Source organism: Oculina patagonica, chromosome 7 (genome assembly GCF_052425735.1).
Source record: "Oculina patagonica isolate OP01 chromosome 7, crgOcupat, whole genome shotgun sequence".
NCBI classification, from domain to species: domain Eukaryota; kingdom Metazoa; phylum Cnidaria; class Anthozoa; order Scleractinia; family Oculinidae; genus Oculina; species Oculina patagonica.
Window position 1 is genome coordinate 29,780,271 of NC_135764.1, and position 18,673 is coordinate 29,798,943.

Sequence of the window (18,673 nt, forward strand, 5' to 3'; positions counted from 1 at the left end):
TTCATTCACATGAAATCTGCTTTCTTGATCAAGTAACATAGAAGAATTAATGCGATCAAGGTTTTCACCTTATGATTCTTCATTAGGATTTCTGTATTATTACTGACCCTCCTGAAATCCTATTGTTCTCTCTCTGAGATATATTGACGATTAGAAGAAAGAAGCGACAGAAATCGTCGATGTAATGCAGAGAGAAGAAAAAGTTTTAGGAGGGTCAATAATTATAAAAGATAATTACTTCGGCTCACTGCATTATTGGGTATATTGCAGGCAGCTTCGGCTTGCGGCCTCAGACGTCACCATCTATCGATTTTTCTCCTAGTGAGATAAAAAATATTACATTTCTTGTTTTACACAGCTTCTTCCCTCTTTTTTTGTTGTTGCTTTTTTCACCTTCTCACTTTCCTTTAGGTATTGATTTATTTTATTAAATCCAACTGGAAATGTTGCTATAGCATGGATAGTGTCAGAGATAAACCGCCAGTCCTGTCTGTAATTTGCACGTCCTGTCACTGAAGAGGCTATCATCATATTTCGCTATCATGTCCTCAATGCTTTCAGTTTTTGTAATGTATAGTGCCGAGTGTTTTTTTTTTTTTTTTTTTTTTTTTTTGGGGGGGGGGAGGGTGGGGGGGTGGGGGTGAACTTTAGTTTTTAGCTTTAATAGTGGGATAGTTGTTATTTCAGCCTTTGTACAAAGGGTTAAAGTTAACTTTAAGCCGTATATGTATTGTACTCGTTTTAGACCCTCCCCCCCCCTCCCGATAATTATTGCACAGTCTCTTATGTGTTCTGAGAGAATTCGAACAATACACAGAACTTGGGTCCAACAGCCACTTTAATAAATTTACACTCAAATTTTAACGGGATTTACATCCAATGGAACTGAAAGGCTGTTACGAAATATATGTACTTTACATGCGACAAAACATCTAGATGTATTCCTCCGCTTCAAAATACTGCGGTTTTGCAACGACAGGTATAATAGACTACAGGTAGAAAAAAGTATCAAGTTAAAAAAAAAATAATTTGCTGTTGGCTTTTCTAATAGAATCAAATGCGTAAATGGTTACAAGCAGAAATTAAATAAAAACGCCTCATTATTATTTCTCGCCTTGCCTTCTTCTTTACGGTGCTCGGTCGTGCCAAGAAATCATGTACAATTCTTTTATCATGTTAAGGCTTTTTTAAGTTATTGTATACCGTGCGTGGTATGCCCGTGCCTTGAACCGCGGCATATTACCGAGCAACCTTTGTATAGCGGTCTCGGGGGTTCAAAATCATCTCTTTTAGCTGATACATTACGCTAATGTCTCCCAGCATACTCCGCGGGATAGACGTCTGAGTCTCAACTGTCTCAAGCCTTAAAATTGATACTGATGGCATAGAAATCCGTGGTCACATGACACTTTACAGATCTGTGCCCTACTACATCTGGGGCTAGTGCTAAATTCTTCTGCTTGAATGTAAGCCGTCTCTTACAGGGGATGTTGCACCTATGTCTATTTTCTGGAGCTAATTTACTTTATCTATTTGAATCACCACTCTAGAATATATAAACAGTACTGTAGCGATGCTATCATTAAGCATTTTCTACTGTTTTAAAGTTTTCTAGCTACTATTTGAGTGTTAAACTCAAGACTACAAATAATGATACTGAAAAAAAACTGCCTAGCGTTAAAACTTAGTTAACGGCAGAAAGTCACTCATTGCACTCAAAAGTCACTAATAGCAATCAGGTTACTCCAGCGAAAGGTAGATAGAAGTTTGCGTTTGTCACCGAACTCTAGCTCGTGAAGGCTTCTCTCTGTTCAACCTTCCTGGAGTTCTTTATAAAGTTTTATCAGCTTGGCAGACTCCGCTTTCAAATCTTTGGCTGAATTGCGGAACTCCTCAGCTAATTCGCTACCGTTTTCTATCTTCTTTGCGCCCTCATAGATATCCCAGATGCCGAAAGCTATTCCAAAAACCGCCATAGAACTAGATATAACTTGCGCACTCGTTGTTCCGGCAGCCACGAGAGTATTCCCCAGAATTGGAATAGAGACTGCTGGCGAAGCGGTTTGTGTGGCAGTGCCGATTTTGGCTCCGTGAACCAAGTAATAATCGGCCTGAATAAAGTCGACGAGCCCTTTTATTTGTTTGGCTTTTCTGAACTTTTGTACTCCTTTATATACGGTGTTGCCGATTTTGAAGGTACTCGAAGCAGCTAACCCGGTATCCTTAGTCGCCTCTGCAATTGCGTATGCATCTTCTGCTACAGCTTCTCCCTTGGGTGTTTTCAGAAATTCAGCTGCTTCTTTTAAGTTGTTGATATACTCATCAAGGAATCCTTGCAGACTCAAGGTTGCACGGAGAAGAGGTGCTGTGGCTTTAGTAATTTTCTTTGCTTCGCTCTTTTCCCATACTTTGTTGACCAGAGAACAAGTTAACGATGTAACTCCCGTTGCGGCACCAGTAGCAACTCCGGCCATAGTGAGGCCTATGCTGACGCCACCCGTGAATGGAGCTAACGCAAGACCAGCTATAGCCATCCCACCTGCAACGATCGATACGCTCCCGCCAACTGTCCCTACAATGCCAGTATCTTTCGCCAGCTTGTCCAGCTTGCTGGAACATCCATCCATGATTTTAGAAGCTTTGCGAACTTTGTCCTCATAATCGTCAATCTTGTAGCCAATAATGACGTCAAGGTGGTTGTCAGCCAGGGTTTTCCAAAACTGTGCCTTGTTTAGGGGGTTTGGGTCAGCTTGTACGAGTTTGAAGTCGTCCCATGCGTTTTCAGGAACGAAGTACCACTTCTGTGTTGGGGTGTCGTTAACTTCATGCATGGAGACCGGCAGGCTCGCGGCATCAATAACAAGGTTATTCAAGTTGCTCTTTATCGCTCCTTCTTCAACCCTCCACTTCTGATCAAGGCCATCGTGGGCATTCCAGGCGTGACACCGGGGTGACGCAGTTTCTGAGTTCTTGATTACGATAGCAGCTTTATAGAGAAGTGTGGAAAGGGTAGGGTTCTGGATATCAGCTACCAGGCCAAGTTTGCTGACAAGCCTGCAATCTTCATCCCATCTCCACAGTTGACTGAACCTTCCATCAGCTTCACTCAGGACGAGATCTCCCCCTTTCTTACCAGTAGAAATATCAAGAACCAATCCTTTATCCTGGTTGACAATGAAGAAATACCGAGCTGAAGGTATAACCAGCCCTCCATCGGGCCTCATGTTTTCGGTAACAAAGTACCACTTCTGAGTTAGAGTGCCATTAACTTCCTGCATGGACACTGGTTGTGTTACGGCGTCGATAACAAGGTTGCTAAAGTTGCTCTTTATTCCGTCGTCTTCAACCCGCCACTTTTGATTAAGGCCATCGCAAGTATTCCAGGCAATGCAGACAGTTCCTGCCTTCTTTTTCTTGCCTTGGATATCAGCTACCAGGCCAAGTTTGCTGACAAGCCTGCAATCTTCATCCCATCTCCACAGTTGACTGAATCTTCCATCCGCTTCACTCAGGACGAGATTTCCACCTTTCTTACCAGTAGAAATATCAAGAACTAATCCTTTATCCTGGCTGACTATGAAAAAATACTGAACCGAAGGAATAATCAGCCGGCCATCCGGCCATGCGTTTTCGGGAACAAAGTACCACATCTGAGTCAGAGTGACATTAACCTCCTGCATGGAAACCAGCTGTGTTACAGCATCGATAACAAGGCCATTCAAGTTGCTCTTTATTGCTCCTTCTTCAAACCGCCACTTTTGATTTAGGCCATCATGAGCATTCCAGGCATGGCACACAGCTCCAGCTTTCTTACTCTTGCCTTCGATGTCAGCTACCAGGTCCAACTTGCTGACAAGCCTGCAATCTTCATCCCATCTCCAGAGTTGACTGGGCCCGCCATCCGCTTCACTCAAGACGAGTTTTCCGCCTTTCTTACCAGCAGAAATATCAAGAACTAAACCATTATGCTGGCTGGCTATAAAGAAATACTGAGATTCACACATTTTTAAAATTTGTTTGGCGTCTTTTTCAATCGATTTGTCGCCTACGTGCAGTACTGTTCTCTTTGTAAATGGGTTGACGGTTAGGTCCGATCTTCTTCCTCAGTTCTCAAGGCTCCTTTGACAGAAATCTTCACTGCCTAATTGGCCTGAAAGAACAAAACTTTGTCGTAAGCGAAAAGGGAGCAACTGAAGAATACCCAACAAACCTTAGCTTGACCAAGGCTCTGCTCGTGACAGAAATCAGGGGAACTATAATTGGGCCATAATTACGCAAAGAGTTTTACAAGCGATTACACACTGTCAGTCTAAATCGCGGCTGCATCGTCGGTAAATTTATCAGCATCCAGAAACGTTTAAATTTGAACCATTCACTTTAGCGTCGTGAGATTAAATAAAAGGGGAAAAAGCAAAGTGTGAAATACAAAAAGAATTGTTCTTCATCGATATCAAGGAACAACTTAATCTTAGGCTGTGTTCACACTTGGTGCCTAGGCACAGTGCCGGAGTACGATTCTCGCTGGGCACTAATGTGAACACACTATTTTTTCAAGTACCCAGACCGTAATTCGTGCACAAGTTCGAGACCTTGTACTCAGGCACTTAATGGTACTTGGGTACTTTGGTTTTCTGTGTGTGAACACGACGCTATTTTCTGCCGGTGCTCAGGTATCAGTGCTCTGGCACTAAGTGTGAACATGGCCTTAATGCATGTTTCATGCCACACGCATGTACTTTTAATCGACAGTGACTGAATATGTTTTAAGCATCGCAGTGTTCTCGAGGCTACAAGTAATTACAAAGTACACGTTTCTGGTGATAATTTATTTTTCTACCATAGAAAATGATCTGTATTCATTTCATGGAAATAATTTGATCGCTACTCTCAAATGCGGAAGGCCTATCCTGGGTGCCCGGAGGGTTTTTTCATACGGAAGTCCCAGTTGGAAATCTGAAGCGAACGACTTTAGAAAAGTATATATATTTATCAACGTTCTAAGCTGAAGCCAAAGCAGCTAGTGTATTTGTTTGAACCTTCATGAATATCCATCAGCGAACTGTCTGAAACTTTGCAATTGACACAAATCGAAAACTTCGCTCATAATCTTAGTTCACATTCGAACATGAAATAAAGATTAAAATGATTTATCTTTTAATTTAGATATCTGTTGCCTATTAAGAGTCAGAAAAAGAAGATTGGCCAAAACACAATGCTACACACTAAACTAGCTTATTTAAAGTCTACCACCTTTTTGCTTGGGTTGATTCAGTTAAAGGCTCCAGATGACATGGATAATGTCATAATTTTACCACTTGAACTCTTGCATATGCACTTCACGAAGTCCTACTAGTACTTAGCCCTATACCACTTTAAAACGGTCTCCGCGATTCCTACCTCCGATCTGTTGTACCTCAATGTTAGGGTACACTAAACTCACTCAATGTATCGACAATGCCAGGTTTAAACCTTCACTCGCCCATCGTGTTTACACCTCATTCAAAACCTCGTGTCCCTCTAAAAATCTCTGACGATTACAGCTGTCCATTTTACGCTTTCACAAAGTCTCGTCCGATTAAAATATGGTCACACAATTTCCTGTCACTGTTTAATATATCGACCTGGTCAAATACTGTACATGTTCCGATTAACAGTCGTATAAAAACAAAAAATATATATACCAAAGACTTTTCAAGGCGAGATAGACGACTAGTTCTGCCAGCGAAGAGAACCGAGGAATACATTCCACTTCTGATTTTATGCAGATCACAGGTAAAGGGCAACATCTTCGACAATAATACTGATAATATTGAATCGCTTTCGATTAAGTTTCTTTATATCAAGCAAGATACATTTAACAAATGTAAATCAACGAGTAATGGTTATCTGAGATGTACATGCAATCCTTTCGAGTTGTATACTACAAAATGTCACACGCACGAGCAAGTACACTGAGCGCTATTACGGAATGTATTCTTTACGAGTTAGTTTGCAATCCTTTTATCAGTCTACGCAATCGCTATCAGCTAACGAACAAAAACGGGCAACTACATCGAAAATGATATCTGTATGAGCGTATAACACAATACTTGCCTGAACGGATTCACTGACTCCACTTAGTGTTAGCACTGCTTAGTGTTGGCACAGTCTGAGACTGAAAGGCCGCCTGATTTAGAGCGTAATTCTCGGGGGTATTTTACAGCAATCGCTCTCTTCATGCAGTCGTACGTAAGATATCATACTGAAACAAAAGACTTTATACGCGCGCGAACACGTTGGCACTGCAGGCTAACCAGGCGAACCGGAGTAAATAGTAGGCTGACTGGTGTGGATGGTAGGCTAACCGGAGTGCATGGTAAAACGGGAGTGGAAGGTAGGCTAACCGGAATGCTTTTAATAACTAATCATAATCGGAGGTCGGAGGTCGGAGCTATTCCTGTATTTAGACTATGCGCTCGTTTAATATGCATGTCACTTACTGAAATTAAATTGCGGCATTGTGCTTCGATGATCTTGAAATGGAATTCCATGAAATCAATACTGATATTCCTAGTGACCTTACTGTGGAAAGTTATGATAGTAGAGCATCCTAGATTAGTAAAACAGTGGTTTTTCCACAGACTTCTCGCCTTTTCGATCGATGCAGTAGAGATTTCTAGACTGACAGGTCTGTTACAGTTGTTGTTTAGTTATTTGAGCGTTCTAGAATTGCGTGACGTAGAGATTTAGCAGTGATGTAATTTACTGAATGCAGACTGTTGACAAGTTGTTCGATGTGGCTGTTGTAGTTGAAGCTAATGTAGTAGGAGTCTGATCAAGATGTAGTGTAGGATCATTGTAGTAAAAATAAAGAAGTCTGGTGAGATTATATTGTGGAGTCAATATAATTGGAGTCAAAACACGTAATTTTATCACCTGACAGTCTCGATATTGGCTGAGATCACATAAACATGATAAACACCGCTAACTACAGTTTGTTCTGGATAGTCCTGTAATTCTGGTTAGTCTGCCAGGAGTGCAGGGACGAAATATTCACGTGCGAAATGCGCCTTTTGACGTATAAAGTCGCGTTGGGTGTCGCAGGCTTTTTAGAGGGTCCTGAAGGGGTAAAATGGGAACTGGGATTTGCCTATTTTGACTGGGATTTGCGTTTATTTTCACTGGGAAAATGGGATTTAGGTAACTGGGACTGGGATTCGGCAACAAAAATTGGGAATGGGAAGCATGTCAGTACATGACTAAACCTGCATATTTTACGCTCTATAATATTCTTAAAGTCCGGCATAGACAGTTAAAACGCTGAAAATTAACTCTGAAACGAAACCACTACACTGCACGAGTGTCCATCAAGCGTCAATCAATTTTCGTGTGAGTGATTAAGTTACTCAGTGGAACTGCTATGACTGAGCATGGGCACAAATGGAATATTTAAAAGAAGGGATAGTAAGTTTTGCAGGGTAGTGGTAAGTAAGGGATAAAAACTTAATAGCTTTAGTTAAAGCTACTGAAAATTTCTATCATCCTCTACAAGACAAACAAACAAATGAAAAGTGATGTTCTCAGCAGTATTGATGATAATATAACTAGCAGAACATGATTTTGGATAGTCCATTCCCTGAACTATTCCTTCTGCGACCCAGGTGCGAGACGAGGACAGTCTAGGATAACTTGGATGTGCATGCTTAAAACAAACCAATGAAAAACCACAGAGACGTGTGGCGTTTCTTACATGCAACGTGTGCGCTAGGGTAAAAATAGTTTGCTAAAATGAAAAATTCAACTACGTAACAAATTAGCGCGACATCTACAAGAACCTTTGTCTCAAGCCGTAATACTTACTTACTTACTTACTTACTTATCCTCATCGGGCCCATGAAGACTCTTGAGGCCGGCCAGAAAACTAAAACTGCGCCATCCATCCCGGTCCGCCGTCGATGCGACAGCAGCCCCCCACGAACACCAACCCAGCCGGTTTCTTTCTGTCTCCACGGTAATGAATCACCGTAATGAATAGGTATTAAACCCACAAGTACTAAATTTTTGAATTTAACATCTGTGCGTGCGTTTCCAAAGGTGCTGTCGATTATTGTTTGGTTTCTTCAGCTTCCCCCCTTTTTGGAGGGAGGGGTGGAGGGGGGTGGGGCTGACAGATTTCTGAGAATGCACATGCAGGACAATATTTCTGGACTCGCTCAACGACGCCTGTACCTGGATTCACCGAAGGGAGAGTTCAGGGAGGATACTACATTTAGGACAATCAAAACAACAAATATATTATGCTTAAGTCCGGTTTTCCATATACTGGGAATTTTACTACTGGGAATGGGATTTGGACAAAACATAGGCTGGGAAATGGGATTTGGGCAAAAAATAGGCTGGGAAATGGGATTTGGGCAAAAAATAGGCTGGGAAATGGGATTTGGACAAAAAATAGGCTGAGAAATGGGATTTGGACAAAAAATAGGCTGGGAAATGGGATTTGGTACCCCCCCCCCCCCCTTCAGGACCCTCTTTTTAAAAAGCCCTGACGAAAGGATCAAACCGAATATCGTGTTGGTTGAACATGTCTTACCGACAAAAGCTTAGATTGTTGTAAGATTTTACAAGATGAAGTTGTAAACTACAGAAGAAAAGATGAGATCAACGCGAAAAACGTCTCATGAAACTCGCTGCGGTTGACACATTTTAATTGCGGATCGGGGGGAAGGGGGTAAAAAATTTTCGGTGCAGTATTTTTTTTAAAGGCTTACTCGTCTGCAGGATTTTTATTTCTCCGTTGCACGAATATTGTTTTTAGGCACAACCGCTTGCAAGATTTTTTTTAGACATGGTTCCCTTGCAGGAATTTTTTTTGGAATTTTTTTTGAATTTTTTTTGAATTTTTTTTATTTCTTATTTGTGGATAACTCGTGTGGGTTTCAATTTTTTAAAAGAATTTTTTGGGACATTGCATATCAACTAGAAACAGGAGCCCATTAGTAATGGGCTCCTGCTAGAAATCATTGATTTGACTTACAGTGAAGCCCCGTTAATACGGACACCAAGGGGACAGGCCAAATTGTCCGTATTAACGGGGTGTCCGTATTAAGAGGGGTCTCAGAAAAAAGTCATGTATACATGTTTTATCGACACAAAGACGAAGGGAAACGTTTTTACGGCAACAAAACGTTATGTAATTGTACTGTAATTGTAGCAAATGCAAACTATAAACTCTCTCTTAATAGTTTTACAAAACCCTTAGGAGCTAGTCAGACACTAGAACTAAACGTTAATAATTTCAACAGTGGAATTTTTTGAAAATGTCGCACGTGGATTTACTCGAACAATTACTAGACGTTGATAGTAACCCAGCAATATGAACAGAGGCTGTTGTTGTTAGTGGCAAGCAAAGGACCTCTTAGAGGAAGAAGAGTACAAGCTATAGCTATAGCCATAGTAGAGTAACTATGCTATAGCTGAAGCAAAAAGCAAAGAAAGTGAAACTTTTAAATAGGAACAGCAGTCAGAAAACCTTGACTGCTGTTCCTTTTTAGAATTCGTCGAATGCTGTCATTATTTGACCAGGGTCAAATGTCTTCAAGTTAGCAAGTAAACGCGACAGAAAAAATTAACAGTCAACAGATAAACGTCCGTACAGCGGGGTTGACAATGTATGACAGTTTGTCACTCGGGACACGGAAAAGTGTCCGTTGTCCGTATTAACGGGTGTCCGTATTAAGCGGGTTATTTTTAGTGAAAATGTATGAAGTTTTCGTCGGGACCAACGAAACTGTCCGTAATACCGGGGTGTCCGTATTAAGCGGGTGTCCGTAAAGCGGGGTTCTACTGTATTTTTTTTCAAAAAAAAAAGTCCACTCCCAACAAGCTAATGTGCAGGGTTAAGGTAATGTGGGCACTATTGTGTTCCGATCAGGACCCTCTGTCCCACTTTAAACGGTTGCAAATGAAAATTTTTGGTTTATGACAGAAAAAGACTGGAGCCAAGAGTGTTGCCATGGTTACATCAAGATATGAACCATCTTGCATCTTTGAGGAAGGCCATTGCCGATGCCAAGTTTAAAAAATATCACTCCTATATTTTCAGAGAATATCCTTGGTTTTGTGATCTGTCATTTATTGGAACGATTTATGACGCCATCACTTTCCTCATTTGCATAACACAAAAACTTGAATATCTCTTACACTAAAAGAAGATTTTTCAAAACGGAAAAAGCCATTCTCCTTTATTTCTAAAAGAGTATCAAATAAGCAGCAGTTAATTTTAACTTCATAGGCACTTTAAAAAGTGCTAGGAACGACATCAGCTTCACAGTGCGGGACTGCAGGAGAAGTCGTTTTATAGTCTTAATTTTAATTATTCTGCGACTTCGGAAGTGCGGGACTGTTCTGCAGGCCAGGAGTGGTTTCGCTTCTCTTATTTTAATTATTTTTCGACTTTGGGAGTGTATGCAGAACTGCAACGTTAGAGCCCTCAATTTGCCGACCACGTGACCAAAAAAACGAGAGCTCTTGGAGAAGAATGGATATTTTCATGTCAAATGTATTCGAAAGATACAGTAATCGGGCAAATGTTGTTGACCAGTAATGCTTAGCAGAATTCGCAGCTTGCTACTATAAGTAAGAACTACAAACAAAATCCTGATAAATCCCGACATCTCGAACCCTCGGTTTCTCGAAACTCCCGATTTCTCAAAACAACTTTAGTTTCCCTTGGATAGTACTTCTCTGAAATTTAACCCCCGTTTTTTGAACCTCCCGATTTCTCGAAGCAATTTTCATTTCCTTTGGAGGTTCGAGAAATCGGGATTCTACTGTAGATGAATTTGATCAATGCAACGAGGAATTACCTGGACTGTTGCTAACACTTCCAGAAACATGCCAAACATCTCCAGAAGTTTCATTTTACAATCAGCCATCTGCTATAACAGATGAAGTAATTTCAATGTAAAGCAGCGTTTTACTAATGACATTGTCCTGTCTTGGTACAGAAACGTGATTAAAATGTAAATTACTTAAATAAACAAGTGTTAAACAATAAAAATGCAAGCAAGTGATGAATCCCCTACGTACGATACTTAAATTTGCATTCAAAATAATAAAAGGAAAAAGCGTAGTTGTTGTCTTTAAAATATTAAATATCGGGCTGTTTATATATAATCTTTTTAAGTACTCCAAACATTAGTTGTGAATAGCGTTACTGACTCGCTCTCTTAATTTAGTTGATCAAGTAATATCTTCTCCCTTTTCGATGTTTTATACACACAGATGTTGCGTTTCCTAGTAACTAGTTCTTCGGTGAAAAACGTGCAATTAACTTTACTATTTTGTTACGCTAGAAATCATGATATGTAACTTGATTATTATATCTCGGAAAAACTTGGGTTCATTCATGTTCTCTGAGCATCGTTGCTACACTGACATATTTTCAATTTCTAGCTGTGTTACCTAGTAAATTTTTATTTATCCACGGATGCGGAAGAAAATAATAAGATAAAAATTAAAACTCACTTTTTGAAAGCGCTCTTCCCTGAAATAGTGGTTTTGGGTTTGATAGTTTGTTAGGAAATTTCTATCTAATTTTTCAGTCAAACCTTGTTCATTTTGATGACCTTTTCAGACGTTTAAGTAGCGACGTTTAATAACTTATGTATTTCGTTTGCACTTTGCACATTAGGTGAAGAAACTCTATTTTTAGATTCAAAGGATTCATAACAAAAGCAATGGACGGCCGATTAATAGTTCGGGGTTGGTTGGAATAAAATAGCGCGAGCGAGATCTTGGAATCAGAGTTGTAAAATCCAAGTTAGAGATTTAAACAGATGTACAGAGTCAGGAGCCCATGGGCTCCTGACAGACTGAGTTGAATTAAGCTGAGTTGCAGTAAGTTGTAATCGATGTAAAACACTGATGTAACCGGGTAGAAGAAACACGGAAGCACAGGTTGGAGAAGCACGAGGCTCAGTTTTAGCGACCTGAATAAATAATTGATGAAATTTCAATGGTTTCAAACAATGTGCAATTGCATCCCAACAAAGTTTAAAATAAATTTTTGGAAGTCCAAGCGCAAAGATATTTGCTGTTCTATAAGCAATATTGCTGTGGGCGATTCGCACCAACACCACCTATCAAACATAAACCTATTTTTTCTAATGCTAATGACACATACAATTCATTACACCCGTAGCATGCATTCAAGATAGTAGAGTTGAATCAAATTACGAGGCAGGAGGGCGATCAAGCTTTTATTGAGCTCTAAACAGATTGGGGATCGGAAAACACTCAGTAACCGACATATACACTATGTTTTCGTTCGTATTCTGAGAAGTATTAAATGAGATATTTCGTGGAAATTCTATAAACATTTCAAACTGCCGGGTCTGTCTGTTTCTTTTATAGCGGAGCTCCCAGCGGCCCGAAGGGCCGCAAAGCAGAGCCCCATACCCATAGAAAATTAACAGAACCATGAATTTGAGTTTTCATGGTCATCATGGCTAGCGGCACGGTTCGCGGGCGCGTACGACGTACGTCGTGCAACATGACGGCCATAGTCATCCGGGATTTTTAAAAGTCTTAAACCGAAACGAGGCTTCGTTTTTCGCGCGCTTTCCGCGGCTCCCCGCGGCGACACAACCGATATGTCACGTATAAAACTACAGCAGTCTACAGTGTTTAGATGAAGAAACGGTTTGGGAAACCTTTCTTTCTGCATTTTTCAAGCGTTTTTGGAGGAAAACTTTTTCCCTACAATTTTACAAGCATTTTTGGAGGGACATTTAAGCATAAAGCTGAGTATCTATTTTTCATTGTTGAAGAGCTGCAAGCTGCTTTTGGCGTTGCTCAAAACTATTCTAAATTTGAATAACTAGTATATTGCCGTAAGTCAATTTTCTTTGGCCGTCAATAAAGTCGAATCCTAATCCTTTGCCGTGAGAGTTTTATATTTCTTATTGCTGTGAGTTTATTCCGACTTTTAGCCTTACATTTTCTCGGCGGAAGAAATTCATACAGTATAAGTGACGTTATTCCAAGTGCTAAACGACGACAAAGCAAAAAGCTCGAACAAAATAAATTTAAACTTCGCACACGGTAAGAAATAAAAGATAAGTTTTTATATTTGCGTACGTGACTGAGCAACCCATTTCAGTGCGCCGATGTTAAGACAAATAAAGGAAAGAAAAGTAAGACGAAAATATGCCCACAAAATAAACTGAAGTCATTTTGTATAAAGCAAAATGATAAGAGGATCGTAAAACTATTTTCTATTCTTAGAAAGCAGAGAATAAACTCTTAATTTTTATTTTGGCCATGAGTTGTATCAAGCAAAACAATAAGTGGATCGCAAAACTATTTTCTATTCTTTAGAAAGGGCTCGAGAGAATAAACTCTTAATTAATTTTTAGGCCATTAGTTGTTCTGTCTCGAGATTTTGATGGATTTATATTTGTCTTGCAACTGTGGTCCAGCGTATACATTAAAGCTTTGACCGCATATTTATCAAAATGAAAACATTGTTACTCCAGCAAAAAATAAATAAATAAAGGGGAGCTTCGCTTTTAGGCTTGCCTAAATCTATATATTAAACACTTCCCGGCTGCCGCGTATCTAGACACAACGTTTATAATTGCCCGATTTTAATCGAATTTGAACACGCTGAACACGCGCTGTTAGCGATCGCTAGCGCATTCTTGCATGCTTCCGCAATGTTCGCTTTCAAACCTTTTGAGTCCAGATGGCTGATTTGGCGGTGGAATTTCTAAATGTCGAACACTAACAATCGCAAAGAGCTCTTCAAGTTACCTAGGCTAGCGCTATAGTTAAAAGTAATCCTTCAGGGAGAATTTTTAGGCAACCCCCCGTTCCTCTCAGATTTCCAGGGTGTCCCCCCCCCCCCCCCCCCAAGATGAAATTCCCAAATCCCATCCGTCGGGGGACTGTTGATTTTTTTTCTGGAATAATCCAATGATTCCAATCGGAGAACTTTCATGAGAGAATACACGAAAGAGAACGAAAAAACACACTCGGAACGAGAGACCAAGGCTGTATGTTGCGGGACAAAGTGTATTTCCCAGCAAAGACTGTACTAAATATAGAATTTGTCGGATCGATGATTTGATGTAAACGGGCTTGGTAGTTCTCATTTCTAACTATATTTTAAAAAAAGCGGATATTTTTTAGTGTTAAAATTATAATTTTGTCCCCGAAACTTGTCATAGTTTGACAACATATTCGCCTTTCTTCACTTATAGTATCATTTATAGTAGACAGCTTCGATATATTTGTTATAACGACAATAAAATATTCTGCCCAAAAAAATAGTGGAACATTAGCATATGGAGTGCCTTACAAAAATAGTGGAACATTGGCATATGGAGTGTCTTATGCGAAACATCTCTAATAATTTTAAAAGGGTTGACAATGATATGATATGAAATCGCCTGTCAAAAAGAAAAACAAATTTATGCAAATTTCTGTTGAAATTTGACCCGTGCTTTGAGAAGTGAATTTTGGTTGAAGTTCTAGAAAGAGCTGGCCGCTTCATGATGATTACAATACTACTATGACCACCTCCTCATCATTCGTCTGCAGCACTTAATTTGCCGGAATAATCTTCATAGACTACATAATATGAATGTTTATTGCGCCAACATAATTATGCATGTTCAAATGAGTTGCATGGCCATACTAATTTCAAACAGAATAGCTACTTGAAAGATTTTGTAGCCCTTGACAGTAATGGCTGATGTCCTTTTAGGCATAGAACAACTCCATAGTTCAGTTCAGTCAGTTTTTGCCAGATTCTGGCAGTTTGCGGACATAAAATTCGGCGTTACCAAGCGTTTTCTCCCGAAATTTGAGCGGTGCCATTTTCTTCCTTGGTAACCAGAAAAAGCACATTCGACAAACATAGCTAGTAATAACAATTCATAACTGACATGGATGTTTTCCTGCTTTAGAAATCCGTCGAGTTGTAATCCATGTGGTCGAACAGTTTCGCCAGCGAAGAGAACTGAGGAAAATATTCCATTTCTGATTTTATGCAGATTACAGGTGCTAAAGGGCAACATCATCGACACTGAATAATATTATGTTGAATCACGTTTTAAAAATCAAATTACAGTTAGTTTGCGATCCTTTTATCCTTCTACGCAATCATTGTCGTCAACTAACGGGTAACGACATCGAAAATGATATCTGCATGTGCGCATAACACTGACTACTTGCCTGAATTGAACGGATTCACTGACTCCGTAGCCTGCGTACCCAATTCCCCCGCGGCTTCGCAGCTCGACTCCGCTGTTCGCCGTATTAAAACAAAGCACTCGGTCGCGAACGATCAATCCCGCCAGCCACGCGGACTACTGACTTCGTTGAGTGGTGATACAGTCTGAGAATAAGTAGGCCGCCTCTCTTCGATTAGATATCAAACTGAAACAAAAGGCTTATGCGAACACGTTGGCATGCACTGAAGGCAAACCGAAGTGAATGGTAGGCTAATTAATAACAATAATAATAATTTATGTGAAAATATTGAGGGGCCGCAGCCAGGATAAAACATGTTATAAAATTTGAAAACGATCTCTGGCTAAAAAACCTTAAAAATACGAGCTTTCGGCTGTTTGAACTACAGCCTTCGACGGGTAAAATGTTAAAAAGGGTAAAAAATGCAGTGTGTGAAGTTGCGAAATAAAAATGCTAATAATAATAATAAAAAGTATATATTAGTCGGCTAACCGGAGTGAATTGTAGGCTAAACGGAGTGCGTTACCCCGCGTAGTAGGCTGACCGGAGTGAACAGTAGGCTAACCGGAGTGAACAGTAGGCTAACCGGAGTGTAACCTGCGATCAAGAACGCCTGATCGCAAATTAAGACTATTAATAGCTAACCATACTCGTTCCCAGTGCAATCGGAGGTTGGAGTCATTCCTGCATTTGGACGCATTACTGAAATTGCGGCAGTGTGCTTGAATGACCTTGAAATGGAATTCTATAAAACCAATTTGCAATACTGTGCTGAATACTGATATTCCTCGTGATCAAACTGTTGAAAGCTGAGATAGTGGAACAAATTTCTAGAGTAGTAAAACAGTGTTTTTTTTTCCAGAGACTTCTTGATCGATGCAGCAGAGATTTCTGGATACGTCTGTTTAATACAGTTGTTGTTAACACAGGGAGCCCACACAAATGGAGCGACTGTTGATATTCAAAAGTTATAAAGAAATGTATGGGAAACGTTCGAACGTTCCTATTAGCATGAACTATAGCGAGTAATATTCACGTTTATGTTCCAAATAAACGTGACAAACGTAAAGTAAGCTCAATCGTTGTGCCTCGTCATCCTTGTAGCTCAAAACGGCGAATTTGGGCGATTAAGTGGGTTATTGCGATGCTGTCTACTGTTCCTCTGACTGAAGATGGCGCATGTTTCGCGCAAACATGTTATTGTCCACATTTATGTCCATAACTGCAATTTTAACGAGCAATTTGTCTGTGAGGCTACTTCTTTGGGCTAAACAGGAAATCATCACATCTGTGGCCTCTGTATGCGGTTTCTTGAGATGCAGTTTCATCTCGGAACGAAATTCGTTTTGTGTTTACATGATACCTCAGAGATACCAGAATGAGATGTCATTGCAGAAGGAACTTTCATTCCGGATTGAAAACCCAAATGAAGTCATTCCGGAGTGACTTGTGCGGAAACGAAATTTCGTCTTGGTATCATGTAAACATAAACAGAGAAATATATATGGGGATGGAATGAACTCGTTCCGGAACGAAAGTCATTTTGGAATCATGGAAACAGGCCCTAACATAGATGAATTTAATCAATGCGATGAGTAGTTACCTGAACAGTTGCTAACACTTCCAGAAACATGCCAAACATCCTCAGAAGTTTCTTCTTACAACCAGCCATCTGCTATTGCGGATGATTACAGATGATGTAATGCGAAACTCCGTAAGAACTTTAAATGTAAATTAGCTTTTACGTATGACATTGTACTGTCTTGGTGCAGAAACATGATTAAAATGTAAATTGCTTGAATGAAACATAGTGTTTTTTAAGCAATAAAAATGCAAGCAAGTTATTTATTTTTTCGATATTTATTATGGAAAAACGTAAAACCGTAGCTGTGGCTTTGGAAATAAATCTTTTTAAGTTCTCGAAACATTAGTCGTGAATAACGTTACTGACTTCCTGACTTTTTTTTAGCTGATCAAGTTATATATTCTTCCTTTTCGATGCTGTATACACAGGTGTTGCGTTTCCTAGGAAGTAGTTCTTCGGTGAAAAATGTGTAATTTACTTAACCATTTTGTTACTGTAGAAATAATATGAAGTAATTTGTTTGTTTATCCACAGGTGTCGATGAAAATAATGAGATAAAATTGAAACTCACTTTTTTGGAAGCGCTCTTTCTGGAAATAGTGGTTTTGGGTTTGCTAGTTTATTGGGAATTTTCTGTCTAATTTTTCAATCAAACCTTGCTCATTTTGATGAGCTTTTCCGACATTTAAGTAGCGACGTTTAATTACTTATGTATTTCGTTCGAACTTCGCACATATGATGAAGAAACTCTATTTTTAGTTTACAAAGGATCTATAACAAAAGCAATGGTGTCTTACATAAAATGTTTGTACACATGCAAGAACACGTACATTATTGATATGGATAACTTTTTACTTGAAGTTACGTTCACGAATCTGGAATTTCGCAACCTATTTTTATAGCACCTTCGAACAAAAATTTCAACAACTTTTGTTAGAAGTCTCAGCGCAACTCTTAAGTTTTATTTCTTAAAAATGTTCTCTGAAACTTTTATATTGCTCATGCTGTTTTGTTTGGATCAGGCATGTTCGGGATGGCAGTGAAAATTCAAAAAGAAAAAGAATTTGGCAAAATAAATTGTGCGAAGGCATATGCATGGGGTGATCTACTGCGCACCCGCGCTTGTGCGAAGAGTGCACTACGCATAAGTTAACGTAAGAATAAATTTAATTTACAAATTTGCACTTTTGGCGGCTGATTGACAGTTCGGATTTGGTTGGAATGGAGCGCAGGCAAGTTCTTGCAATCAGAGTTATAAAATCCATGTTAGAGAAAGGGATTAAAAGAGTTAAATGCCCCGGATTCCCTCTATGTGGCGCGCGCCTGCGCATGCAGGGAATTATGGTAGTTGTATTAATCCCGCTACTAAGTCCGTCGCTTGGTTTGATGAATACAATTACCAAAAATGTTCTCTGTAACTTTTTTATTGCCCGTGCTGTGACTTGCATGTCACTCTGTACTTGCTCCAAGAGTTGATCACGTGTTCTATGCCAGGAGCATGAGCGCTACGCGAAAGTATGATAGCAGAACTATACGGTTAACCAGCCATTTTGACTCGCGCTTCACACACATAAACTGGCCCTTAGAAAGTATCGAAAGAGTACCAAGAAACCATGTCGGTTGTTCAGTGGCCATCAGAAACCCCTTATTAGTAAAAATCAAAACGACCAAGTTGGAACAAATCTTATATTTTACCGAGTCTGCACCTTACGCGCTGTGATCTTACGCGCTTATGTGTCCTACTATACTTCAAACAATACACAGAACTTAGGTTCAACAGTAAATTTAATAACTTTACACTGAAATTTTTTATCTCATTTACATCTAACGGAACTGAAAAGTTGAAAT

The 18,673-nt window shown here is 39.7% G+C and overlaps 1 protein-coding gene across 2 annotated transcripts; it reads right to left on the reverse strand.

The window, feature by feature from the left end:
• Nucleotides 1-830: 830 nt before the first annotated feature.
• LOC144661709 (uncharacterized) lies at nucleotides 831-16,941 on the reverse strand. Of its 2 annotated transcripts, none has more exons than XM_078522522.1 (2): nucleotides 16,844-16,941; nucleotides 831-4,150 (listed from the first exon to the last, which is right to left on the reverse strand). In XM_078522522.1, the coding sequence occupies exon 2, from the start codon at nucleotides 4,002-4,004 to the stop codon at nucleotides 1,812-1,814; it is 2,193 nt and encodes a 730-aa protein (XP_078378648.1). In that variant the 5' UTR covers nucleotides 4,005-4,150; nucleotides 16,844-16,941; the 3' UTR covers nucleotides 831-1,811. The 2 variants fall into 2 exon arrangements, with proteins under 2 accessions (XP_078378648.1, XP_078378647.1); XM_078522521.1 differs by lacking the exon at nucleotides 16,844-16,941 and adding an exon at nucleotides 6,094-6,373.
• Nucleotides 16,942-18,673: the final 1,732 nt, after the last annotated feature.

What these genes read in the sequence shown, in the direction of transcription:
- LOC144661709 (XM_078522522.1), bottom strand. Translation starts at nt 4,004, where the DNA reads ATGTGTGAATCTCAGTATTTCTTTATAGCCAGCCAGCATAATGGTTTA.